The sequence below is a fragment of the Indicator indicator genome, chromosome 18 (genome assembly GCF_027791375.1).
Source record: "Indicator indicator isolate 239-I01 chromosome 18, UM_Iind_1.1, whole genome shotgun sequence".
NCBI lineage: Eukaryota > Metazoa > Chordata > Aves > Piciformes > Indicatoridae > Indicator > Indicator indicator.
Window position 1 is genome coordinate 17,577,682 of NC_072027.1, and position 27,653 is coordinate 17,605,334.

At 46.0% G+C, this 27,653-nt stretch overlaps 1 protein-coding gene across 2 annotated transcripts; it reads right to left on the reverse strand.

Moving 5' to 3' along the window:
- On the reverse strand, positions 1–25,979 carry P4HA2 (prolyl 4-hydroxylase subunit alpha 2). 2 transcript variants are annotated; one of them, XM_054389081.1, is made up of 14 exons: positions 25,898–25,979; positions 23,496–23,592; positions 21,418–21,569; positions 19,803–19,940; positions 17,595–17,834; positions 14,927–15,135; positions 13,913–14,089; positions 8,742–8,812; positions 7,932–8,031; positions 6,757–6,810; positions 4,253–4,318; positions 1,528–1,596; positions 1,018–1,114; positions 1–71 (listed from the first exon to the last, which is right to left on the reverse strand). In XM_054389081.1, the coding sequence occupies exons 1-14, from the start codon at positions 25,977–25,979 to the stop codon at positions 1–3; spliced, it is 1,623 nt and encodes a 540-aa protein (XP_054245056.1). The 2 variants fall into 2 exon arrangements, with proteins under 2 accessions (XP_054245056.1, XP_054245057.1); XM_054389082.1 differs by lacking the exon at positions 4,253–4,318 and adding an exon at positions 4,386–4,445.
- Positions 25,980–27,653: the final 1,674 nt, after the last annotated feature.

Below are 27,653 nucleotides of genomic sequence, written 5' to 3' on the forward strand. Positions count from 1 at the left end.
TCAGTCAACCTCTGTTCTCCCACAAGGTCTTAAGAATTCATTTCCTCTTTCATGGAACCATTTGTTTGAAACTGTGGAACAAGGACATTAAATTAGCTACCATCATGGATGCAGTGAATGCATCACCACAACCCAGAGGCTTAATTCAGCTAAAATCTCATCTCAGCCTGGAGGTGTTCAAAGCCAGCTTGGATGAGGCCTTGAGCAGTCTGGTCTAGTGCAGGGTGTCCCTGCCAATGCCACAGAGGTTGGAACTAGGTGATCTTTAAGGTCCCTGCCAACCCAAGCCATTCTATGAATCCCTCCTTATACTTCTCCACCCATCCCATGGGAAAAAAAAAAAAATCCAACATAGAAAGATGCAAAAGGTTGGGGAAGAAAGAACCTTTCCAGTTGCACAGTTCCGGTGCCTACAGCAACAGAGCAGCACATTGTGGGTTTGGTATCACTTAGAATCACAGAATCATTTTGGTTGGAAAAGACCCCTAAGAACATCTGGTACAACCATCAACCCAATGCCACCACAGCCATTAAACCATGTCCCCAGGTGCCATGGCCACATTTCTTGAACACCTCCAGGGATGGTGACTCCACCACCTCCCTGGTCCTGACCACTCTTGCAGGAAAGAGATGGCTGAATGGCTATGATGGTTGAACTTGATGATCTTAGAGGTCTTTTCTCAGAACTATAGAACTGTTTTGGATGGAAATCTTTGCAGGAACAGACCTGTTACTAGCCAAGGTATAACTGAAGTCATCCTTATGCTGACACACCACACAAACCCAGTGACACTTTGTGCTGTCCTTGACACAAGCCAAACCCACTAGAAAAACCTGCAGCTGAACAATACAGCTGCTTAACACTGTGTGATATTGCTGGTGGGAGCTGTCATTATTGCCAAGTGACTGCAGGAGAGAAAATGGCAACACCCAGCTTATTAAATGCTGCTCTAAGGGCTCAGGGTATCACCAGCTTTGCCTTACTTCAGGTTTTGTTCTTAAATGAGCATTACTTACCCCATTTACACCCTACTAGTACTGGACAAGCTGCATGCCTTGTTCTGTAATCACCCTCACCACTTCTGAAAAGGTTGTACCAAAACACTGCTGTTCCCTGGAAAGTGAAATCAGATCTGATTAGTCAGAACCCAGACAGTATAATTAGCCAGGGTCAGTAAGGGCTGGGGGAATGCTGACAAAGTCAGCTGCAGGCTCCTGTGGACACTTGAACACAGGCCACCACTGACAGCACATAAACCCCTTAGACCCACCCCTCATTCAGCCATGTCCAGAGTAAAGATTTCTAGCTGGACACAAGAGGGTTTTATTAACAGCAGCTTGACCCAGAAACTGTTCACAAAGGAAGCAGCCCCAGAGTCCACAAGATCAGCTCCAGCTGCCCCAAAACACAGCAGTCTGTCAGGCAGCTCACTTTGTCACATTAGTGACTTCTGATGGACCCAGGACTGTGCTGAGGACAAGACAGGAACAGGAGAGGGGAGAAACCAAGCAAACAAAGAACTTTACCTTCTTGGGCCATATTGCTGCCCCAAAATCTGGGAAAACTGTAGCTCCTCCAGCTTCTACATCACTCATCTAAGAAAACAAAACCCAGAGAGTCTGTTTATTTACAATGCTTTTGGCACACACAGTCCCAACAAAAGCCCTGACAGATTTCTGTCTGCACCTGATGAGAAAAGGATGCACTTCAACCAGCAAGGACTGCAGAACAAACAGGACCTGCTGCTGAAGCTTTTGTGTTCAGCTAAAGACTTCTCTTCAATACTTTGTCTAGACTGTACACAATCTGCTGCACAATTACCCCTAAGAAGCTAAGTACCTGTAGAGTTAAGATAATGCTCTAGAGCAAGGGAGAAGACTTCAGAGTAAATCAGTTTCAAGAATTCCATCCCAGCTGCTGATCCAATTTGGAAAACAACTAAGTGGCTGTTAAACCACAGGTTTCCTCAGAAATTCAAACCATGCCTTTGGAACTGGTTTCCACCATGTAGTTTATGCATTTTGGTCAACCACATCAAAACACTACCCCAGCTATTAGCAAACCTCCCTTGCTGCACTGCTTCTATGCTCACCAGTGATGCATAAAGCACCTGAGTGGTGTAAGAGCTGTGTGTATTAAGCCTTCAGATATGTGAGTCTGAAGAACAGCATCTATGTCCAGGCTTCACTCTGCTACACTGGGATGAGTTTCATAGAATGGGTTGGAAAGGACCTTAAAGATTATCCAGTTCCAACCCCCCTGCCATGGGCAGGGACACCTCCCACTAGCCCAGGCTGCTCGAGGCCTCATCCAACCTGGCCTTGAACACCTCCAGGGAGGAGGCATCCACAACCTCCCTGGGCAACCTGTTCCAGTTTCTCACCACCCTCAGTGGGAAGAATTTCTTCCTCATCTCCAGTCTTCCTAATCTCCCTCTTCCATCTTAAAGCCATCTCGTCCTGTCACAAGTTCTTTAACCCTAACTGAATTCATCAGTAAGGATGGACTCACTACAAACTCTAGACTTGATCCAAAACTCAGAGCTCCTGGAAAAACTCCTATTTAAATTTGCCTTTCCACTAATTTCAGGAAGTTTTTGATCAGATTCTAACAAAATGAGTCAGATCCAGCTCCCACCAAATTTAAACATCACAACTACAAGGAACACACTCCCCAAGACCCCACATTCTCTCTTGAAACTTGGATTTCTGTTTAAAACAGATGTCATTACCACTCTGGTGTCCTCCTGCTTGGTACCTACAATAAAAGGGCATGAGATGCCATAGGTGCACAGGTTTTTGCCCCTTCCAACTAGAAGCAGCTGCATGCAACTTGGCCAGTTAATGCCTACAGCTGAGCCACACAACCACTCTGTTTAGTAAGGTGTTGGGACATGTCTGGTGTGCTCTACAGGTGACAGTAAACTGCCTGTGACCATGTACAACTGGCAGAAAACCAGGTGCTTCATCACCATTTTACAGAAATCAGCTGCTTCTCTTTTTTAAACAAGTCAGGTGTTCCTCCTCATCTCTTGATGCTCCCTTTTCCTTTCTTCTACAGAAAGCAGATTTTTCTCCCCTTTTCTCCTCTTACAGAGCTCAGGGGCTTCTCCCCTCCCCTCTTCTCCTCTTATAGAGCTGAGGTGCTCCTCCCCTTTATTTTAAGAAAAAAAAGTTACTTTTTCCCATTTTTTTTAAGAGCTGTGCACTAAGGCTTCTCCAAAAGTCTCAGAGGCCAATAAAACACAGATCGAGACAAGTGGAAACTGAAGCCTTTTAGCAGCAGAGTATTTCACACCTACCTGTCTTATTTTGATTTTAGCTTTGGAGATTGTTTCCTCCCCCTGCCATATCAAGCTGAAAGTGTTGCTGGTTTTGTTTTGAGCTGCATTTCACACTCAAAATAGCAGCTCAGCCATAAATGATTCACTGCAACACTCGAGATTTCAAGTTGTATCACTCAAAAGTCAGCCATAGAAGACTACCTGATCCTAATTACTGATACCCTAGGTTGACAGCTAAAAATACTGCCAGAAAACCACTGTGAAAGCATTAGACCACTAGCACCAGTGGCAGGTAGGTTTGTGACTGCAGTGTACATGGTCTGCAGGCTGTGGAATGCATGCAATTACTGAATCCTCTCCATTCTGCACCTGTAACCCAGTTGCAGCAAGTTTATTAGCTCTGTCTCCTCCATTTGCTGAAGCAGCAGCTGTGCCAGAGGAGCTCTGCTTGGACAAACAGCTGAAATGGAGGCTGACAGACCACAACATCAAGTGCTGTCAAAGAGTGGTGGAAGAACATGATGGCAAATGGCTGATAGACAAGTTCTCAGAGTACCACCTGGGTATCTCAAGCACTTGCCTGTGGGAAAACAGCCAAATTCTCCCCTCCCACCAACAGGAGTCCAATGAAGTCAACGATTTCATGGCAGAGCAGCCAAAAGGGGAGTCATAGAATCACAGAATCATTTTGGCTGGGAAAGACCTTGAAGATCACTCAGTCCAACCTTTCTCTGACACTCCCTCTATATGGAATCTGGGCCCTATATCCAAAATTTTCTGCTCTGAGGTTAGGAAAACAACCCCACCAGAATTCTGTCAACTCAGATGGGACAGCACCTGATGCTGCAAGAAGAATGAACCCCCTACTTCCAGATGCCAGGGAATCTCTGCAGCTAACCCACTGCACAAGCTGGCAAGGAGGTGCTGCTGAGAGTTACGCTCAAGGCAGGAAGGATCATCATACTTACATAGTTTAAAAAAGTGGCCACACGATTTCCAGTCCCTAACCGCTTGAAAGCATCTGGCTCATCTTTCTATAAAAATTAAATGAGAATAGCTGCAAAGTTCAAAGCTGCCAGACAACAAGCCAGAGGTACTTACATAGTTAAGAAACGTCGCTAGCCTATTTCCTTCCGTTTTGAGTGTGCTGTCAAAGGGTCGCTGTAACAGACAACAACTTTAACCCCAGGTTCCAAACAGGCTCACGCTACACTTACACAAGGGTAGCCCTGCAGAGAGGTCCTTAAAGCCCCATTTAAAGAGCTGGAGTAGAAAAGGGATAATTAAAGCCATTACAAACTGCAGCCACGGGGCACAGCTGCATGCACGCAGCACGCCAAGGCTGTGAGGAGAAGCAGCACTGAAGCAATTCTTAGGGCAGAGGAGAAAATGTTTTCAGGGCCTGTGGCACAGATGTTAGCCACAAAGTTAACAACAGGCCATGACTGTAACCGGACATGGAGCCAAAGTCAACAACTGAGGTGAACGTGAAAAACTCAGAGTGGGCTTCAGAGGATACGCTGGAGTCTTGTAAATGTAGTAGGGAGTCAAAGAGCAGAGAAATTACATTTTGAGCCAGCAGGCAGGACTGCAGAATAGCAGTCCTAGATTTGTGATCAAGTTCTTTCAGGTGGTTGGCTGTCTAGGACTAAAGGACCACATCAAAAAGATCAAATTGTCTTTCCTCTGTAGGAAACACTTTTTGAGTTTCATTTGTTGAAGCACAAGATCGTGGTGGTGCCAGTTTAGAAACGGAAAGAACATCTAGAATGCCAGTGTCTCTCTCCTCCCTTCAAAAAAAAAGGCAATTTAAGGTTTATTTACGTTGCTCACAGTCAGGAAGTTCAGCCAGGAGGCAGTTAAGGTGCAGCCTTCTACACAAACCAAATAGTCTTTAACATTTAAAGAAGAAATAAGTATCAGGCAAGACAAACAGCAAAGAAAATCCCAGCCACCACCTCTTAGCTGTTCAGTCTCCTTGAAGACTATTTCAAGAAAGTCTTTCTGAAATGGATTTGCCAAAGCAGCAAGGCTCTTGTATCTACCAATTCAATTCAGAAGAGCCAACATAAGTGCACTGAGATGTAGAGGACTCCCTGGTTTCTGCTGCTGCTGTCAGACTCAGGTCCAGCCACATACTTCTGAACTCTGTAAGACCTCTCTAACTTCTGTGCAACCAATAAAACCTTAAAGTTGTATCTACAAAAGTGTCTCTGTTTGAGGAGGGAACAAAGAGCTGCAAGGCTGATCTGTAGACAGGGAGACACAGCAGTACCTCAGCATTCAATCCTGCAATCTGTGATGCACAGAGAGCCCAGAGGACCAGGCCAAAACTAGGGCACATTCCACGATTGCCTTGTCTCAGCTGATGACTGCAGCCAGGGTTATGTTCCAAGTGGAGCTCCGCCTCAGCTGTCTAATCCAAAAGTGAAGTTCACCCTGGCTAATTTGATGGCTGAGATCCTTGAGTTCAAAAGGCTTTGAAGAGGATTTAAGAGCATTCAACTTGACTCAGGAAATGAAGCAGCCTTCAAGCTAACAGGAGAACTGACTCCACAGGCCAAAGCTAACGAATATGAGCTTCCACAGTACTGAGGTTCAGCAGTTTTTCATTTTTATTCTTTTAAACAGGGATAAATGGTTTCTGCTGTGGCTGCAGCAATCCCTTCTACCAGGTAAAAATCCCTGGGACAGCAGTGAAGCCAGGTTCCATTGAAATGTCATGGTTCTACTGGAAACCAAGACATCATATGGATTTTATGTCTGAAATTACCAGTCACCATAGCTCCTCAGTATGAGCATGCATTGGTTTAGGGCAGCAATCAAGAACCTGCTCCTCTTTTCCTCCTAAATGCACCAAACCAGAGCTTTTAACTGCCAGGTAGAGCCCTCTAGTGCTTAGTGCGGATTCCACACCCACTAGTTGCAAGTTCTCCTGCTCACTGCATCACCAACCCAGCAAAGCCTCTTCAGACCTTCTAGCTGCAGCCACACTAAGGGTTTTTTGCCAGAAGGACTGCATGATTCAAGGTCTCCATAATGGGAGAGTGGAAGGATGTGTCCCCCTCAGCCAGCTCCTTCAAAATATCCACCCAAGGAGGACTTGGATAGCCTTGCTGAACTCAGAAGCTTAGTAGAACAACTCAGATTCACAAGCCAGGGCTTGCAGACCTCAGCATCTGAATAAAGTACTGAAATGAGCATATTTGAGTGCTGCATGTCTGTCTTTTAGTGTCTCTATACTGTGCTGGAAACCAAGGTGACAGAGATAAGCAGGCAGAGTTGTTTGTTGTTCTCCTGAACTTTCAGCATCAGAGAAGGCAGTGCAAAGGCTTTTCAAAAGCTATCATCCACCCATGCAACAGGGCCATACAGAAACAAGGCTTTCACAGAAAATGGGTCCTATTTCTCTCAAAACAAACTGTTCCTCCCTCCTTACCCCACTCAGAAATAACTGAAAGCATGATCTTACCCTAGAAAAATCGAAGTGTGGCTCATACTGTCCTCCCATTCCATAGTTGGCAACCTGCAGCATGGAAGAAGAAAGCATAGAGATCACTGAACTGCAAAGTGACTGCTGCAGGAGAGAGCATTTGCTCTCAGAAACCCAAAATGTGCTCTGAGAAGCAGACCTTTGTGGCAAGATTGGTATCTCTAGCACACTCCTCTTTAGATTGCCAGAAATGAGGTACACAGATGAGGAACAACTGAAGTGCTCTCTTCCTTTCCTAGTTCAAGGGTTTTGCTGAGAGTGTTTCTCAGCACCAAGTGTTTCTCAGTGGCAGCACTCCAGTTTATCACTACAATTGTTTAACATGAATTCAGCAATAGTTTGACCACACTCTTGCTTCCTCCTCTGAAGGAGACAGTTGAGTGCATGCAGTTCTCCAGCATCTGAGTCCTAACTAGGAGACAACATTGAACTGTGTCACATCTGTTGTCTCTGTTACTTGCCCATCCAGGAACAGAGAAGGCTCAAAGCAGCTTAAAAACATCACTTCACTCACTTTAGCTGAAGATCACATCATGATTTATTCACTCTGAGGCTGCCTTTAGTGCGTCTCCCAGGTTGCTACACAATTATATATTTGTGTGGATAGCCAGGAATCAACAGGACTCCAGCACAGGAATTCGAGGAGCATGGAGGAAGAGCAGCAGTGAACAGGCCAAGGTACAGCTATTCTGGCAGGGCTGTACCACTTCTGCTCTCCTTCCTCTCCCCAACAGACAGCCAAAGATCAAAGTTCCTGAGATGATGGCAGGACTCCAGAACATAGTTGGGTCTTTGAAAGATTCAGCTAGGGAGGCTTGGCTTTTGCAGACTTGGAAGGAAGTGGCAGGTAATTCCCTCAAAACAACCTGGCAAATCACAGATTGCTGCACAAAGTTATCTTCTGTTTCTTTGATATCCCCACACCTCTGGCACACAGAACATCCATCTCCAAGTCTCTACAGCCTGCAGCAGCTGGGAACACCCCACACTCTTCAAAAACACCTTAATGACCTGCTCTGTGTCTGCAGTCAGACAACACAAGTCCCAAGAGACACTGCTAACAGCCAGCATTGTGATTTTCTCTGCACAAGCACCAGACCACCCTGGCCAGCAGCTAATTTCCCCAGGATGAAATCTGACCCAAGTGTACCAACCTGTAACAGTTCAGCTGTTTTCACTGTTAGTCCTGTGATCTGCTGCATTCGTTGATTGACCTTAGCCACAACAGGATCATCATCTTCCTCCAGCCACGAGCTAGGCCAAGGGAAGGATTGAAACATGTTATGCTTGGGATGCCAGACACCACAAACCATTTCCCAAGGCAGAAGAATTCTTGGAAATCAAGTCAGATGGCCAAAAAGAGCCATTCCACAGATTTCACAGAATGGTAGGAGTTGGAAGGGACCTCTGGAGATCAAGTCCAACCCTCCTGCCAAGGCAGGTTCACCTACAGAAGATCACAGAAGTAAACATCCAGCTGGGTCCTGAAAGCCTCCAGAGAAGGAGACTCTACCATCTCTCTGTGCAGTGTGCTCCATCACCCTCAACCTAAAAGAGTTCCTCCTTGTGTTTAGATGTAGCTTCTTATGTTCAGCTTCATGCCCACTACCCCTTGTCCTGTCCCTGAGCAGCACTGAAAAAAAAAAAAAACCCCACTGGTCCCACCCTCCTGACACCCATCCTTTATGGCTTTCTAAGCATTGATGAGATCCCTCTCAGTCTGCTCTTCTCCAGACTAAAAAGCCCAAATTCCCTCAGTCTTTCCTTACAAGAGAGACATTCCAGTCATCTCAGCATCTTTGTAGCCCTTTGCTGTAGCCTCTCCAGAAGTCCCTGTCCTCCTTGAACTGGGGAGCCCAGAACTGGACACAATATTCATTTGGTTGTGCAAGCTTTTGTTGTAAGTTTTGAGCTGCAGGTAGCAGATGACAGCTGTTCAGCACAAGCCCCTTCCCCATGCTTACCTTTTGGATACCCTGTAGCTGGCCACTGTGAGGACACCAGTTTTGGGATCACGGACTGTGGCTCGTGCCAGCTGTGTCAAAAAAAGAACCCCAGGGGGGAAGAAACACATCAAGTACAGGTTAGCACAAGCAATCCTCTCTCATCTCTACCAAGAGCAGCACCTGATTTATCCAACTTCAACACAGCACTGGATGAAACTTACAGCTCTGGCCTAGAGTTTGTTCTGGTTTCATGCTACAGAACAGTACCAGCAGGAACACAAGAGCCATCCATCACCTGCACCTGACCCCAGGAAAAGTCTGACACTGCACAAGACATGAGATGCATTAAATCACAGAATGGGTTGAGTTGGAAGGCACCTGAAAGATCACCTAGTTCCAACCCCCTGCCATAGGCAGGGACACCTTCCACCAGCCCAGGTTGCTCAAGGCCTCATCCAACCTCACCTTGACTGCTTCCAGGCTTGGAGCATCCACAACTTCTCTCAGAAACCTATTCCAGGGTCTCACTGCCCCCAGGAGGAAGAGTTTCTTTCTAATATCTACCCTAAAACAAGCTGAACAGGCTGTGAAGGTACTTTTTAAGACAGCTGGAGTCAATGTTAGCAAGAGGGAACAACAACAGTTAACAACATATGAAGCCAAAGCTCTTGGCAAAGAGAGGATCATAGAATGTATTGGGTTGGAAGGGTCCCCCCTCAAAGGCCATCTTGTCCAACTCCCCTGCAGTGAGCAGGGACATCTTTAACTGCAACAGGTTGCTCAGAGCCCCACTAAGTTTGAATATCTCTAGGGATGGGGCCTCTACCACTTCCCTGGGCAACCTGTTCCAACATTTCATTGGACACTCCTTAAATTCAACCAGCCTGCTCCTCGTGGAGACTGCAAAACCCCAATTTCATTCTCAGCTGAAGGACAAGTGAAAAATCCTACAGAATGAGTTAGAAATGATGGAGCAAGCAAATCCACAACAGTAGAAAACTCATGAGGGCAACTCAACATCACTGTACTCATTTTGTAGCTGGAAGATGCTTGGAACACCTCACTCAGAGCCAGTTTGAGATCTGTTACTAGGTTATGAAGGTAACCCTGCAGAGGCACAGTTCACCTATGTGTTTTAAACAGCAAGTCATGAATCACCACCCTTAGGCCACATCATCTGTAGGACAAATTTGGAACTTGGCACAACTGCTCAGATTTGCTGTGGTGTCAGAGTGACAGATTGCTGCCAGCCTAACAGCAGGTCACTTTGGTTTTATACTTGCAGCTGAGAACAAGAACTGGGACACTCCTTTCTTTGCCTGGACTCAGACCACATTTAAATTTAACTCCTGCAAACCACAAACACCCTAAATCATGTCTCCTTCCTTCCACTTAATTACAGGTCACAGAGGGCCTTTTCATTTGGATTTTCTACAGAGCATACAGTCATTATTTCCTTCAGTTTTCCTCAAATGAGTTTCCAGCCAGCTTTACAACCCATGTCAGCTGTCTTGTTCCCATACAAGAGTTCCTGGCACAGCTGCTGCTGTAATTCTGACTCACTGTTATTTTATTCCAGATTTCTCCTGCATAAATCATAAGAGAAAAGCCAGGCTGACTGAATGTTGTTCTTCACTTGTACAGTGAGGCACAGCTTTGGGCATAAAATTTAGCTTCCCAAACTTTTCCCTCTGCTGCCATTTTCAAGCTTGTTTATGCCTGCTTCCTTTCTCCACCTAGCAGCTGATCTAAATAAACCACAACTCAAATAAACCTGACTGCACTCATGTTATTGCAGATCTTCTCTTCCCAATAGGCAGCCTTCTTCATTTAAGATACACAGAATCCCAGCATGGTAGGGGTTGGAAGGGACCTCTGGAGATTACCCAGTCCAACCCCTCTGCTTAAGCAGGGGCACCCAGAACAGGTTGCCCAGGATCACAATGGCCAGGGGGGGTTTGGAAGCTCTCCAGAGAAGGAGACTCCACAACCTCTCTGGGCAGCCTGCTCCAGGGCTCCAGCACCCTCACACCAAACAGGTTTCTCCTCACATTCAGATGGAACCTCCTGGGTTCCAGTTTGTATCCAATGCTCCTTGTCCTGTCCCTGGGCACCATTGAAAGTCTGGTCCTATTCTCTTGCTGAGCATTGATCAGATCCCTTCTCAGGCTGCTCTTTTATAGGCTCAACAGCCCAAGGGCTCTCAGCCTTTCCTCCTCACAGAGATGCTCCAGCATCTTTGTAGCCTCTGCTGGACTCTTTCCAGTAGGTCCTTCATACTTTTGCACTGGGGAGCCCAAATCTGGACCCAGTACTCCAGATGTGGCCTTGCTAGGGCAGAGTACCATCTATACCTCACTTGGTGTAACCAGCTCCCTCTCTGGCTGGACAGAGCAGCCATTTAAGAGGCATTTGCTGAGCTTTGAGGAATCATCAATAACACTGCTCAGAGCCTCACTCAGCCTTCCCCTTAGTCTATGTGTAGTTGTGCTGCCTTTCCCTCCTGACATTCTGCATAGCTGAAATCCTCTAGCATTGAGTGCAAAGATATTCCTGTTTTTGCTAGTTCAGGCATGCCTGTATTGCAGGCAACACCCAGAATTTTGGGTCTAAGTTTCTCCCATCTCCATGGCAGGCCTGCCCCAATCCACACCAATACAGTTCAGAATTCTCCTGACCCTTCCCAGTCAGCTCTTACGTATTGCCTGAAAATTTGGAACTGCTTTTTGGAACTGGAGTAGAAGTGACTGCATTTTGCAAAACAAGCATGAAAACCAACTTGAATACAGCTCCTCAATCAGGTACAGATGTTGTGTCTCTACAAAACAAAAAAGGCATTGGCAAGGCTAAGCTGCAGATAATGTTAGAAAGTGCTTGGAGCCAAAAGCAGAAGTTTCTTGCATTTTCTAACAAAGGAAGTGCTCATCTTTGAGCCCAAAACTAACACACTGCTTCAGAGCTCTGTCTGAAGGCTTCCATGACTACCAGCTAAAATTTCCTGGCTGAAAAGAAGCTGTATTTATTAAGGACCATTTCATTACAGGACTTGCATTTTCCATGCTTTCAGCACTCCTGCAGAACTTAAAGCTGTTCCTGCAGCTGAGCTGTAGACAGATGTGGTAAAAAAAAGAAAGGGCAATAAGAGTGTTGCTTTAACTGAAAACTTGCATTTGAACCTTAACACTACACCATTTACCTACTCCTACACCACAGCAATTACACAAGGACTCCCTCTGAAATGAGTAACAAGCAAATCTCAGTGAACAAACTCAAGCCTTTCCATAAAACTTTGAGAAGAAAAAGAGAAAACCAAGCAATAAACAAATAGGTGCCTTGTTTAGAATGTGCTTAATTTGATAAAATAAATTAAGTGAAATGCTCCAGCTGAATGTTTCCACTTGATCTCAGGCTTTTGAAGTTTTGTAGTATGATGTAATAGGAAAAAGTCTCCATTTATGGAGGTGAGAGTGCTCACAGAGACAGGAGTGTTCTGCCAGCACTCCCATAGCTGCCTGGCAGTCACAGAGGTCCAGCTCCACAAACATCCCACAAGAATAATGTTCTTAGGAAGCATCAATTTCTCAGTCTGTTTCCAACTATTTGTGTTTACATTTAGAAACACACACAGAGGAGAGATTCTTGACTGGTATTTTAGTACCACATTTCACAGCAGTAGCTAGAGGAGTGCTAAAACATACCACTGCTCTAGAAAAAACAGAAGCTTTCACTTCACAGCTGCCTCAGACCTGACAAAAGCTGCAGCATCTGCTTCATCACACTGCCATACCTTTGGGCCTCATAGAAAGCAGTTAGAAAGGAAATTCCACCTCCAGAAAAATCAGACAAGGTAATGACTAGCTCTGCATTAAGCAGCTGCTTCGCTGTGTGCAGAGTCACTAGAACTCAAGCCAAACCTGCTGCTTTTCAGCTGGATCTACACCTAGCACAGAGACAGAACTACTGGAAAGAGTCCAGCAGAGGCTACAAAGATTCTGAGGGGTCTGCAGCATCTCTGTGAGAAAGAAAGGCTAGAGACCTGGGACTGTTGAGCCTGGAGAAGAGCAGCCTGAGAAGGGATCTGATCTATGCTCAGCAAGAGAATGGGGCCAGACTCTTGTCAATGGTGTCCAGCCACAGCACAAAGGGCAGTGGGCACAAATTAGAACCCAGGAAGTTCCATCTGAACAGGGGGAGAAATTTCTTTGGTTGTGAGGGTGCTGGAGCCCTGGAGCAGGCTGCCCAGAGAGGTTTTGGAGTCTCCTCTGGAGAGCTTCCAAACCCCCCTGGCCATTGCAATCCTGGGCAACCTGCTGTGGGCACACCTGCTTTAGCAGGGGGCTTGGACTGGATGATGCCCAGAGGTCCCTTCCAACCCCCACCATGCTGGGATTCTGTGAAGCAGTCACAGCTTCCCAACAGACAGCTGTCTAGGTGGAAAAGCCAGCAGTAAGTGCTGTGGGAGAATGACTGCATTACACATTCATCCTTACAACTGCTCTGTCCTTCCCAAGTGTCCCAGATTGAGAATTACTTAAGAGCACAAATGATTTCTCCACTCTTAACTGTATCACATTAATGCCAACGAGCTGTGTGTGGCTTCAGGAGAACACTACATTTACAGTTCCTACTCCTGGAGACATCATGGCATAGCAAGAGCCTGCCTCTATGCCTGTCTAGACTATGGTTTAGAACAGCAGCAAGTGGATTCCAGGATACCTGAAGAAAAAAAAAATGCAATCCCAAATTTCTGCCCCAATAAAAAAAATACAATTAAAAAAAAAAAAAGACAAAACCCACCTTTTCCCACCTCTGTTGGTATTTCAGCTGTTTTAACATTTTGAAGTTTGGCTCCATTTCAAAAGGCAGGCAGTCTATTGGACACTACTCCTATGATTGTAAACCAGCCAGTCATCCACCTCTGCAGGTCCAAGTCCCTAGTTTCCTGAAAGGTTTCTAATCCATTTACTGAGAGCTTTGCAAAGGAAGTGCAACAATGCATAAATATCTTCAGGAGACTGGGCTTTATGGTCCTACATCACCCAGCAGTTTGGAAATGGTTTCCCTTAGGCTCACAGGTGCAGTGTACCATCTGTAGTATGAAACCAGATCTTTCAAATCCTTTGCCTACTCTGTGCTACTAGAGCTTAAAGCATGGAATGAGCAGTGAGATGGAAAGAAGGGAAGCTTACCCTTGGCTTGGCTAGTTGTTTGATTTTCTCAATTTCTTCATCAGACATGACTTCATAGTATCGGACAATGTGAGGGCTGTCCCACTCATCTTCCTCCTTGAAGGGAGCTATGAGCAGGTGAGGGTTTCTGTTTCCATCATGATACCTGCAGAACAGCCTCTTCTGTCTTCTAGGTGTCTGGAAACAAAACAAACAAAAAAAAACAAGCCACTGTTTGCCCAAGCACTTTTCCTGAACTGAAACAAGCCAGACAAAACAAAACAGGCTCCATTCCAAACACGCTGCAAAAGTCATCAGCTGACCAGCAAATTTCAGAGGCAAGCATGAAGTGATTCTGCAATTACTGCAAATAAGCCAACATCTGCCACTCAGGGTACCACTGAGCAACATCTGAAACACTAACCTTGAGGAGAGCTAAACCATAATGGGTTACAGATTGAGGACATAATTATGCAAACAGCCAGCTGTAAAGAAAGTCTGGTTCACAGAATGAAGACTGTGCAGATGGAGCAGATGGATTTCTTTCCCTGCACTGAGAATTAAAGTCATGGTTGTTGGGAGATGGCTGTGGTGGTCTTAGGTTGAAGGCTGGACTTGATCTTAAAGATCTCTTCCAACGAAACCAATTCTATGACCTGAGATACTGGAGGCTGGCTGGTCAAAACAGAATTCTAAGGTGCAAAGAGAGATGAAATGAAGTGATTGAGAAGTTGGTGAAGTATAACCAGCTCTCAGTGGAAAAAGCCTGCTGGCACTTTGGTTCAGCCAGCATTTGAAATGGTTGAACAGTCAAAGGAGACTTATTTTCAACAACCTTTAAGAGGCACAGCTGAGAGCTGGTTTTCTGTCTAAAGGGAAGAAAGGCCAAATCACAAGGTACAAATCTCAGCCTGGACAGAACTACTTCTAATTTTCTCTTGAAAAACCAGTTTCCCAGGGGGTAAAATCCCCCAGCAAGCTCAATCAGCCTGACGCCAGGGGAGCACAGCCTGCAAAGCCTTGCCTCTCTCTTACCATTTTCACCCCTTCGCCTCTGCAAAGGGCCTCGTAGATATCACGCTCTGGCAGGTAGTCCAGAGGCCTCTCATAAGCACCACTTTGCACCACTGGTTCTGTAGTTGGCATGGTCTTGTTTGACTTCTCTTTCTCCTCCTCTTCTCTCTCCTTCTCCAGCAGCTTCTCGAAGTACCGCAGATTGCTGCCTGCTCGCTCGTGGGTACTGTCTTCATTGAGAGAAGAAAAGGACAGCAGCAGTGATTCGTGCAGCCTCAAGAACTGTTAGGATAAACAAGTCTTTGTCTGGAGTCAGCAGTAATTCTCTCCCCTTCTTAAGGCACTACAGAGGCACTGGCTCCAGTTGGCACTGGAAAGTTTGCCTCTGCAGAGGGAAGGTAGGCAGAGTCTGAGAGAATCTTTTAAGGGAACACTGATCACCACACTTGTATCCAAGAAAGAGAAGAAAAGCAGATTTGTCTTCATGTCCCTCCTGCTCTCTCAGCTTTTATCAAATCATAGAATTTTCAGTTGGAAAAGGCCTTTAAGATCATCAACTCCAACCAACTCTGCCAAGTTTGGGGCTACACCATGTCCCTCATCACCACATCTCTGCAGCTTTTAAACACCTCTAGGGATGGAGATTCAACCACCTTCCTTGGGAGTCTGTTTCAGTGTTTGGAAATCCCTTTCCAACCTAAACCTCCCCTGCCCATTTCTGCCCTAAATGAGCAGATTATAGAGCTCATCTACTTGTTGCACCCCTTCCCTCCCTCATGCTTCTCATTCACACTGTACCACCACACTTGGACCAAGGACTGTGGTGGTGTCCCAGACATAACCTGCAGTTCCAAAGCCCTCCTGCAAAGTCAGGAAGCCAAGAGGTGTGTGTTAGCACTTAACAGTCCACCCACAGCATCCATCTGTACTTGTCCAACACACATACACAGGAGGTATCCTGAATCATGAGCATCAATGGACCTGTCCTTAGTGACTTATTAACAACATTGGTCTGAGGCACACAAGACTGCTGGAGCAGGTGCAGAGGACCACCAAGATGATCAGAGGGCTGGAGCATCTCTTCTATAGGGCCAGGCTGAAAGAATTGGGGCTGTTCAACCCAGAGACGGCTCCAGAGAGACTTCAGGTACTCCAGCACCTGAAGAAGGCCTACAAGAAAGCTGGAGAGGAACTTTTTAGAAGGGCTTGTAGTGACAGGACAAGGGGCAATGGCTTTGAGCTGAAAGAGGGGAGACTGAGACTGGAGATTAGGAAGAAATTCTTTCCAGTGAGGGTGGGGAGACACTGGAACAGGTTGCCCAGGGAGGTTGTGGATGGCCCCTCCCTGGAGGTGTTGAAGGCCAGGTTGGATGAGGTCTTGAACAATCTGAGATCTAGTGGGAAGTGCCCATGGTGGGGGGGTTGGAACTAGATGATCTTTCAGGTCCCTTTCAACCCAAACCATTCTATGAATCAATAAACAGCATCAATAAATCTTTACCCAGCACAAATAAGAAGGTACAACTCTCACCTGTTTTAGACACTAGCCCCTAGAACAGTCTCTTTCCCTTCTGATCCTGCCAAGCTTGTTGTGTTTCTCTCATTTAAGTAATCCAGGAGGCCACCACTCAGAGCACAGGCTAATAGTGGCCAGATAAGGAAGTTGAGCCCAGAGCAGAGGAAGCTGCTGCTCCCAGAGGGACTGCCAAGTCTGTTCCACTGTTTGGTGCTGATAAGGATTTGCATTCTGCTATCAGTGTTGGAGCCAATCAGTGCAGAAGGAGCTAGACTCAACACATATCCATACCCTTGGAGATTTTAATCTGCGTTCCAGCGCCTGCAGAAATTAGACAGAAAGGCTTCACCCACACTCAGGATGCAGCTAACATCTAAACCAAGAGTCACAGCTGATTAGAACATCATAAATACAGAACAGGAGATATTAACACTAACTGGGGAGGCTAAACCTTTCTAGTGAAGGAAGGAGGCAGAGTCTTATTTGTTTAGTTGAGAGAAAGCTAGGAACAGAGCAGAGAGAATAGTCAAATAAATGAAAATCTCAGAACATTCTTCTAGCATCAGTGTATCTACACTGAGGAGTAAGAGAAGAGTATGTGATGTCAGTAGGACTTCACAGAAGCTACAGCAGCCTGCCCAAGTCCATGGTACTCTTGATCTTCCCTTGAGACAACCTTTAAACCACCTTCTCACAGAGATGCTCCAGGCCCCTCAGCGTTGTTGTAGCCTCCACTGGATTCTCTGCAGTAGTTCCCTGTCTCTCTTGAACTGGGGAGCCCAGAAGGGGACCCAGGACTCCAGATGTGGCTTCACTAGGGCACATTAGAGGGGGAAGAGAACCTCCCTTGACCTTCTGGCCATGCTCTTCTGAAGGCACCCCAGGAGACAGTTGGCCTTCTTGGCCACAAGGGCACATTGCTAGCTCATGGTGAACTTGTCCACCAGCACTCTCAGATCCTTCCCTGCAGAGCTGCTTTCCTGCAGGTCAACCCCTCATCTGTACTACTCATGTATAAGTAGACTTTCTTTTTTTCCAGGACCTGTGCCTATTCTATATCATCTGGTAGGAGATGTTCCACTCAGCTCACCAATATGGACAGGCCATGACTGCTCTGGGCTGTGTTGCTGGCAACATTCTCCAGCACTAGAACAGGTTGGTTTGTTTCCTTACCAAGGGATATGAGGCGTCTGGTCAGCTCCATGGCTCTGTGTAAATCCCCAAACTGAAAAACAGCATAGCTGAGATAATCCAGGATCTCCACTTTGCTGACTGTTGTGTCCTCCCCCTCGTCGTGCTGTTTCAAGGCTTGCTCCATCCAGAGCACTGTGTGGTAGTAGTCCCCATCGTTGTAAGCAGTCTTCCCCATGCCAAAGCAGTCACCTACTGTCAAAGTGGATCTGTACTTTGTTCCTAAAAACAAAGAGATACTTTTAAGTAATCCACACAGAAATATCTTTGTCTTCAAATACATGGGTCACATTGAGGAAGTCACAAGGAGGACAGGGAACTGCTGGAGCACGTCCAGAGCAGTACCATGAAGATGATCAGGGGGTTGGAGCACCTTCCCTATGGGGACAAGCTGAGAAAGTTTGGGTTGTTCTGCCTGGAGAAGAGAAGGCTCCAGGGACACCTTAGAGCAGCTTTCCAGTGCCTGAAGGGGGCCTAAAAAAAGGTGGGAAGGAACCTTTTACAAGGACTTCTTGTAATTGGAAATGGACTGAAGCTTGAGAAGGGAGATTGAGGCTGGAGGTTAGGAAGAAATTCTTTCCAGTGAGGGTGGTGAGACACTGGAACAGGCTGCCCAGGGAGGTTGTGGATGTCCCCTCTCCCTGGAGGTATTCAAGGCCAAGCTGGACAAGACCTTGAGCAACCTGGTCTACTGGGAGGTGTCCCTGCTCACAGCAGGGGATTGGAGCCAGATGATCTTTAAGTTCCCTTCCAACCCAACCATTCTGTGATCTGTAAATACAGGTTTTTATCATCCAAAGGGCATCTAGAAGGCAATGCTTCGACAGTATTTCATTTTGGTTCCACACCAAACTTAACACTTTCAGAATGACAGATAACATTCTCTCATAGTTCTCTGGCATTCCTTTGGAAACCAAGAGGAGTTTAACACAGAAAGCTGTGTTAAGATACTGCTGCAGACAAAAGCAAAGCAGACTAACAGCTTCACAGATTTCACTGAACCTACAAATTGACACTGTTAAAATGATCAGAGAAGACTGACTAAGATAGGAGATGCAAATTTGTGCATAAGCAACCTGATGGTTATTTATACAAACTGGGTATCCACTGACTAACTGTGCACTGGTTTCCAGTAGCTCCAGCTCAGCAGATGCACAGATAAGACTTCATTTTCAGCTCATTGTTAATAACCTACAGATAATCACCAGAACTGTTTTGTCAGCTCATCTACCCACACTGGAATGAAGCCTATTCAGTTTGTAAACTGTGTTGCTAGCAACCATAACCCGCTTCACTGAGCCTCTCTTGAGCAGCAGCAACAAACACTCATCAAGACTTGGCTGCCAGAACACTGAAGCATCACAACACATCTCTGCACCTTCCAAAACATCTCTAGCAAAACCCATTAGTTACCATTTCCCACAGACAACAGAATCCAAGCACGGTGGGGGGTTGGAAGGGACCCCTGGCAATCATCCAGTCCAACCCTCCTGCTAAAGCAGGGCACCCACAGCAGCTTGACCAGGATCTCCTTGTCCAGGTGGGTTTGGAATCTCTCCAGAGAAGGAGACTCCACAACCTCTCTGGGCAGCCTGCTCCAGGGCTCCAGCACCCTCACACCAAAGTTTCTCCTTAAGTTGAAGGGAAACCTCCTGGGTTCCAGTTTGTGCCCACTGCCCCTTGTCCTGTCCCGGGCACCACTGAGAAGAGTCTGGCCCCAACATCTTTGTAGCCTCCAAAGGGCAAAGTGCTTCAACTGATGCTTCAATGGAAGACCACAGCAAGCAAGAACAGAGCCAAGCTTTGAAGAGCCATCAGAGCAATCAGTTATAGACCAGCTCCTTCCCTTGGTTCATTTGTTATTAGGGAGAGAAAGTACCAATGGTGGTTACTTGCACAAGAAAATGTGTCCTCCTTTGTAGTTTTGGCACAGTCATTATAAAAAAATAGCATTTTTCTGTAAAACAATGCTAATTAAAAAAACAATATGCTAGAGCTGGTCAATGCAGACCTGGCAGGGACAGCCTCAAGGTTGTTCTCCAAGTGCCAAAGTAGACACATCCTCATGCACCTATGTCACATGGACTCACAGCACCATGGTCTTGCCTCATGACTGAAAACAGACTTTTGGGGAGAGTTTGAGGATATCACCACTTCCTTTTAAGCCAGAGGAGACCTTCATGTACTTACCTGGCAGATTTCCACGAGAGAGAGTTTCAGGATCCAGTTTGTAGGTGTCCTGCAGGCGCATCAGAGCCTTTGCTGCTCCAGTCTCATCCTCTTTAGTCGGAAAAAACTGCCGCTGAATTGTAAGATTTGCAATAAAGCCTTTGCAGTAAGAGGGAAAGATATTACTGCCAGAGTCTAAAGAAATATCAGTACCAGATTAGTACAGAAGAGGAAACATCTGATTTGTTTTGGGAATTGAAGTTCAAATAATCCAGATTTAAAGCCTCTTATTAGGCTTTCAACTTATGAAACCCTTGCTGGCTGTTCCATTTTAAGAAACACAGCAAAAGATAAAGGAAAACAACTAAACCCCTCAAGTTTTCTCCTGTCACAAAATTACTAAAGCACAATGAGAATTTAATGAGCCTCATTTTCCTGTAATGTCTCTTTCTGGCATGAAGACTTAATGGATTTCATCAGTTCTCTTGCAATATCCCCAGAGACAACTGCAGAGCACAGTACTGGAGAATCATTTCAGACTCTGTACTCTAACCTGTAAAGCCACAAGAGCTTTTCACCTCTCAGCTCAAGGAAGAGACCCTGATCCAGGTTTCCTTACATAGTGGTTGGACCTTAGTAAGTAAGAGGCTTTCAAACCTGGCAAGTAAAACCAGGTGCCACTGAAGAATAAAATTAAATGTGTTACACAAACTTAAGGTCACACAGTAGGTTGGTGGGGCAAAGAGGAGGCAACCAGCTGAAGGAAAACCACCCAGCCATTTCCACTCATGCAGCAAACAGAACTGGAAAGAGAAGCTTTTAGAAACAGAATTGAAGAGAGTAGAACTCAATAGAATTAAGCATTTTATTTCCATCTAGGAAGACTATTCCAAAAGGCAATAAAAATCTTGGCTGGGAAAAGCTTCCAAGTGTCTAAACTTGAACATATGCAGAAAGGTAAAACATGCAATGCTCTGCCTAAAAACATAGCTTCTCCTCCTTTATTTTCAAGGAGTCCAGTAAAAATAAACCTGCATTAAAAAAAAAGAAATTAAGCAATGGAAGCAAATTCAAGCACACATTTTGACAATATGATGCAAAAGCAATGATTAGTGCTGGAAACATTTGATTTAGGAGAGGTTTACAGACAGCAGTTGTGTATTACTCTGTTCTGAACAGACTGACTGCAATGTGTTCCAACTGTTTATGCAGGGGCTGGTAAGAATTCCTTCACCAATTCACTCCACAGCTTATTTTGAGCCTTAAATCTTGTCTGTCGATTAACATGGTTAAAGATCACCAAGAGAAGCAGCAGATTGGGAAAGCAGATGAGTAAGTTCTTACATAAAGGAACAAAAAGCTCTAGACTAGGTGTAAACAGCTTTAGTCCAGCTTACTCTTCCCTTTTCCTCTAACAGCTTGTACTGTAACAGGGATAAGAGAGAAGAGCTGGAGTCCTGAGATGGTTCAATGGCAAGTTTCACTCACTTGGGTAACCAGTGAACAAGAGGCCAGTCAATAAACTTGGCAATAACATTTCAACCACAGCTGAGTTTGCAGCTTCTATATTCCAAGGAGGACAAGCAGCTGTGTTGTAAGGTGACCTCCTGATCTCTGCTCCCCTTTAACTCCTTACCATTTGTTGTATCCTGAAGAACTAGGTTTTCCAGTTCCAGCCAGTCAGTATTCAAACGCTTCACCAGCTTATACGCATTGACAGGATGTGCCAGGTACCCTTCAGGATCAGAGGTTGATTTGCTAGTCAGAAGATCCATTTTTTCAGCCCAGCTGGAATCACAGAATCACAGCATATTAGAGGTTGAAAGGGACCTCTAGATCATCCACTCCAAACCCCCTGCCAAAGCAGAATGAGAAGCACACCCCTTAGTCTGAGAACAGTTTATGAACACCTCTTCCACCTGAAGTCATTCTAATTACACAAGAATCAATTTATGGCTCCTTTCACCATCCTAATCACCTTTCAAGGTTTCAACTTCACAAGGATAAAATTCAACTGCCTTCTCAACTACAACTCTTTCTTTTTGAAATAATTTGTTTCCCTGCTTACTATTTGAAACCTCATTACAGCAGGCAGATATCTTGCTTGCAGTGAGTCTTAGCCATCAGTTTTCAGCATATTGCACTTCAGAAAACAAGGAGATCACAGAATCCTGGAACTCTATGATTCTACATGGATTGAACTGACATTCTCTCTAGCATCACTCGAGAAAAAGCAAAGCAATCTCCTCTTGTGGCCATTTAGGCTGGACACCTCCAAAAAAGAAGCCACAGAGTTGAGCCCTCCAGTGTCTAGAGTGCCCAGCCCAGTGAGTAGACAGAGGAAACAGTGTATTTCTACCCATAAATCCTGCACCCTTATAAATCTGGCTGCAAAGTTACTGTCTGTCTGTCTTTACCCTCTGGTCCCACGGGAGAGAGACACTCTCTCATCTGGTAATGATGGGGGAGTATCCCAGGCCTCTTTGGCCTGAGTAACTTTTTTTTTCCCTGTGCAATCTTGGCCTGTTTAGGGTAAAAAGGGGGGGCAGTTGAGACCTGGCCAGCCTGAAGCCAGCCTAGCAATGAGGCAGGGGGGAAGAAAGAGCCCTGGGGTTTTTGGTGAACCCCAGGAGGGGAAAAGGAAAGTGCTGGGTTTTTCATCTGGTGTAAAGGAACTTGTGTGTTAAGCTTAGACTAGAAATTTCTTTGAACTTTTTGTGCTTTGCTATGCTTACCATTATGCTTTGTAGTTTTGTAGTATATGAACTGCTTTTCCATTTAAACTTTCCATGACTATCCAATCCATTTTTGTGTTATTCTTTCACCCCTTTTGGAGCAATAGGGCAATCTGCCCTGCCCTAAACAAGGAAACCTCTTCACAAGAGCAGCTTGTCAAGACATGGCCATTTGTGCACACAAGTGACAAGGAATGCCTCTATTTTCACTGCCCTTTCCCCACCCTACACCCTCAGAGATCAAACTGCCACATACAGCCTGGAGTTAAGAAGCTCTTTGGGAAGCATGGCTCCATTTAGAGGCACTTGGCTCATCTGAACCTGGCCCTCCTTCAGGCTGTTCTAGTGTCACACCCCATTAGATATTACTTTCAGCTAGTAAAGTATTAACAAGCTTCCTGAGGTACACAGAACCTTGTTTGTCAGTCAGAGCCTTCCAAGGCATGTAAGCAAACAGGGTAATGTCTGAGTTGTGCTGTCACCAGGTCGGTGACTGGAGAACAAGTCAGGAGAGGTGTCCCTGAGGACAAAGCCCACATGGGAAGGATGGCAGGGATTTGGGGTGTGCTCCACTAAAAGCAACTGTCACACTTCGCCCTTGTAAGCAGCGCTGATGCTGTGAAACAGCACAGAGCATGACACTCAGAAGTGTTTAACTCACAAGGACAAGGCTCCTCTGACATAAGTAGTGTCTTCTCCACAGAAACACTGTGACACAAGGACAGGGAAAAGTGGGAAGAGCCCAGCAGACAACAGCTTCTAAACAAGCAAAGACTAAATACCACCTGAAACAAGGTCCCCTCTCTGCAGATTTAAGGGAACAAACCACAACCAAGTCAGCATCTATGGGCTCACTATGGTGAGCTACTGAGGAAATGCCAGTAAGGCCTAGCAGCAAAGAGTGGTGACACAGGTGTGGTGGCACTGAACACAGACAAGCCATTGTGCCACCCTTATGCAAGAAAAGCTCTCCCCTTACCTTTTAATCTGAGCAAGCTTGCTCTCTTCTGCTCGGATATACTCCTTTAAAGACTGCACCAAGTCTTTCTCTGCATAAATCAAGTCAGTCATTTGACCTAAAACATGAGCAAGAGTTAATCACACCTCAGCAAAGGAACAGTTTCCAGCAGCAGAGAAGACAGATCACACAAGGAACAGACAAGTTAGGGGTGTGTACTTCAAGGACTAACCCATAGAAGCTAGATCCATACAGGTCTGCCATTTAAATCCTTCAAGAGGCTGGTGAAATTCCAATTTCAAGACCTTTAAGATTAAGGCCAACCATCAACCCAACACCACTGTGGCCACTAAAACACATCCCCAAGTGCCATGCCCACACATTTCTTGAACACCTACAGGGATGGTGACTCTACCACCTCCCTGGGCAGCCTGTTCCAAACCCTGACCACTCCTGCAGCAAAGAGATTGTTCCTAATCTCCAAACTAAACCTACCCTGGCGCAATTTCAGGCCATTTCCTCTCATCCTATCACCTGATACTTGCAAAAAGAAACCAACTCCCACCTCACTCCAAGCTCCTTTCAGGGAGTTACAGAGAGCCAGAAGGTCTTCCCTCAACCTCCTTTTCTCCAGGCTGAACAACCCCATTTTTCTCAGCTACTCCTCATCAGCCCTGTTATCCAGACCCTTCACAACCTTTTGTTGCCCTTCCCTGGATCTGCTGCAGCCCCTCAGTGCCCTTCTTGGAGTGAGTGGCCCAAAACTGTGGCTTTGTTGTGACCCTTCCACTGCCTCTGAATTACTTTTATTGTTACAGTCATAAGGAAGAGCAGCAAAAGAAAGATTTGACACTAATTGAGTCAAAGCAATGAAAGATCCAAACATTGCCAAAGCATCTGGCTCTACATACAGCTACAGATTAGGTCACACCAATAAATTGTCTAATCATTGGCATCACTTGAAACCACAGCTTTTCAGTAAGGGTAACTGTGGAAATAACCTAACAGGAGGTACAGAGGAATTTCAGACTCATGCTTAGAGTCACACACACACACAGACTCTCCTGATTAGCACCAGTGGAACTTGCCAGCCTGTCAGTCCTAATTGCTGTGACAAACTCTGCTTCTCAAAGACTGGATGAGATTTCTAAGTGCAGCCACAGCTTTAGTTTCAGCATTCCAAAGTAATTATGAGGGAGGCATGATAAAGCAGATGGAAGTCAGCAGGGAGTGCTATTCTCAGTTAGGAGAGGTTGAGGAATAGGTAAGTAGAGAAAAGGTGATCCCTCACAGTAACTCTGTACAACAGCTGTTGAATTTAGAGGGGAGGAAAAAAAAAAAAAAAAAAGAGAACCCAATAGTGCACATGGAGCTAAAAAGTGTTCTGGTGATTCCAGAGCACAGGAGCAAGTGCAGGAGGGTGGCAATGGAACTCTTGAGCCCTTCCACACAACACTGCAAAGTAAACCGCAGGGAGTTTGGAATTTTGCCACTTCATGGAGCTCAAAGCACAGTCCAGAGAACAGCCTGTTGAAGTTAATCAATCTCTAATATCACTAATGGGGGGAACTAATGAAGACTTGTAATGCAGAACAGCATGCAGGATGTAGAAAAGCAGCTTTTCCTAGCCATGGAGTTACAGAAAAGACCTTTAAGGCCTGAGTCCAGCTGTTAACCCAGCACTGCCAGGCCACCACTAAACCAGCTCTGTCAGCACTACATCTACACAGCTTTGAAACCCCTCCGGAGATGGGGATTCCAACACTGCCCTGGGCAGCCTGGACCAGGCCTTGACAACCCTTTTGGGGAAGAAACTGCTCCTCATGCCCAATCTAAACCCCCCCTGGTAAAACTTGAGGCTGTTTTATCCTGTCACTTATTCCTTGGGAGAAGAGACCAGCCTCCACTTGGCTCCATCTCCTTTCAGGGAGTTGTTAGAGATTGAGAAGGTCTCTCCTCAGCCTCCTTTCCTTCAGGCTGAACAACCCCAGTTCCCTCAGCTGCTCCTCACCAGACCTGTCCTTCAGACCCTTCAACGGATTTGTAGCCCTCTTCTGGAGCCACTCTACCACCTCAATGTCCTTCTTGGAGTGAGGAGCCTAAAACTGAACCCAGTATTTAAGATACAACCTCACCAGTGCTGAGCACAGGGGAACAATCACATCTCTGCCACAGCTGACCACACCATTGCTGATCCAGGCCACCATGCTGTGGGCCCTCCTGGCCACACTCTGGCTCATCTTCAGTCAGCTGCTGACCAACACCCCCAGGTCCTTTTCCACCAGGCAACTTTCCAGCCACTCTTCCCCAAATGCAGAGAGTGTTTGATAGGGCCAGCTGAAGAAAGCTTCAGCTGTAAAGCTGGGAAGTTTGGGCAATCACATTAGCTACAGCACAACATCACATGTTGGTTCTTTCCATACCTATGGAGGTGAAGAACTCTGCCTCTGTGTGCCAGATCAAGGAAATACAGGGAAAGAACAGCAGCTGCAGCCACCACTTCATCTTCCAGATAGCTCAACCCTGTAACAGATTAAAAGGAAAAGTAGTAAAAACTGATTTAGAGAAAGCAAACAGGAACCACACCAAAAAAAAAAAAAAAACAAACCACCCATCAAAAACACCAAACCAAACAAAAAACCTCAAGGCATTAATCTTCATCTTCAATCATTTCACCCTCCTGCAAGTGCATAGACTCACAGAATGGTTTGGGTTGGAAGGAGTCTTAAAGATCACCTAGTTCCAGCCCCCCTGCCATGGGAAGGGACACATTCCACTAGAGCAGGTTGCTCAAGGCCCCATCCAGCCTGGCCTTGAATATCTCCAGGGATGTAGCCCATGGAAGGCCTACGTGGCAGAAGTAACAGAAGCAATACATTGTCCACAGGGTGAGGACAAGTTCTTCTGCAAGGGCAGCAAAATGCCTTCCACGTCATGCATAACCCCAGCTGGAAAATAGAAGTCCTCCAAGGTGTCTTATATTCCAATAAAAACAAAGGTCAGACTTGTAGCATGCCATGACATTCAGACCTATAAAAGCTGTCCAGAAGTACAAAGAGTGAGAAGGCCAAAAGGGGAAGCAGAGCATTTTGTAGTGTAGAAGTGGCAGCAGTGGCTGGAAAAGCTGAAAGTGAAATTTCCAGCTCTGCTTATTCAAGATGCATCCTCCCAATACATTGGCCTCTGGGCACAGCACTCGTGACTTCTGGTCTCAGAGCTGTGCCTGCTTCAAATCCCAGCCCCTGGAGATGGAGCCTGAGAGCTGATTGCCACATTTCTAAGAGTAGAGGCCAGCAAGGGCATGGAGGGAAAGCCACACTGGGGCAAGGAAGAAGACACGTGAATGAAGGGATGCCAGGTCCCCACACAAGAGCCTCCTGGGAGCTGCAATTCTGGTCGATCTTAAGGCCAGGACTGCATCTTCCAGGGAATTTATGAGGAGCCTGCACTGCACTGGGATCAGCCCACAGCTCAAACTGAGCTGCTTGTTCATGGAGCAGGAACTCCATTCAGTAATGCACAAGCACTGCTGCTCAAACACAGAGCTCACCACCCATGTGCAGGGCCAAAAGTAAGATGACAACTGTTCAGCTTAATCCATGAAGCACTTAGTCTTTAATCCTACCCATTATAACTGGGAGAACTGGTGGCTGGAAATGACCACTGGCAATCCTCTCTTGGCCCAAACAGCTCCATGTTGTTTAACGTATCTGGGGCAAAATGGAATCACTTAAATCTGATGAGAACAGAGGATGGAAGGGAGAAGGGAAGGGAAAAACAGAATGGTTCAGATTGGAAGGGTCCTTCAAGATCACCTAGTCCCAAATGACTGCCATGGGCAGGGACACCTTCCACTACACCAGGTGGCTCAAGACCTCATCCAGCCTGGTCTTCAACACTTCCAGGCATGAGGTGTCCACTTCTCCGGGCAACCTGTTCCAGTGTCTCACCACTAAATACATGGAACATTCCAAAATTTCAGGCAGTGCAGCAAGCAGGAAGGTTATTACAAGATAATTCTAGGGCAACTCTAACTGATTTCCTCCTTTGGGCTCCACGTTTTCCTGCACAACACAAAACAGAAGGTGAAAGGTGGATGTTGCCCTTACCTTCTGGGTTTTCCAAGCCCACAGTATGATAAAAGCACTTACCCCCAGCTGACCTCCCTGGTGCCATGGA

Excerpts from the sequence above, each read along its gene's own strand:
- P4HA2 (XM_054389081.1), bottom strand. The coding sequence starts at position 25,979 with ATGAAGTGGTGGCTGCAGCTGCTGTTCTTTCCCTGTATTTCCTTGATC. Across the intron at positions 17,835-19,802 it reads CTCTCGTGGAAATCTGCCAG|GAACAAAGTACAGATCCACT; the intron begins GTAAGTACATGA and ends CTTTGTTTTTAG. Across the intron at positions 15,136-17,594 it reads CAGACGCCTCATATCCCTTG|ACAGTACCCACGAGCGAGCA; the intron begins GTAAGGAAACAA and ends CTCTCAATGAAG.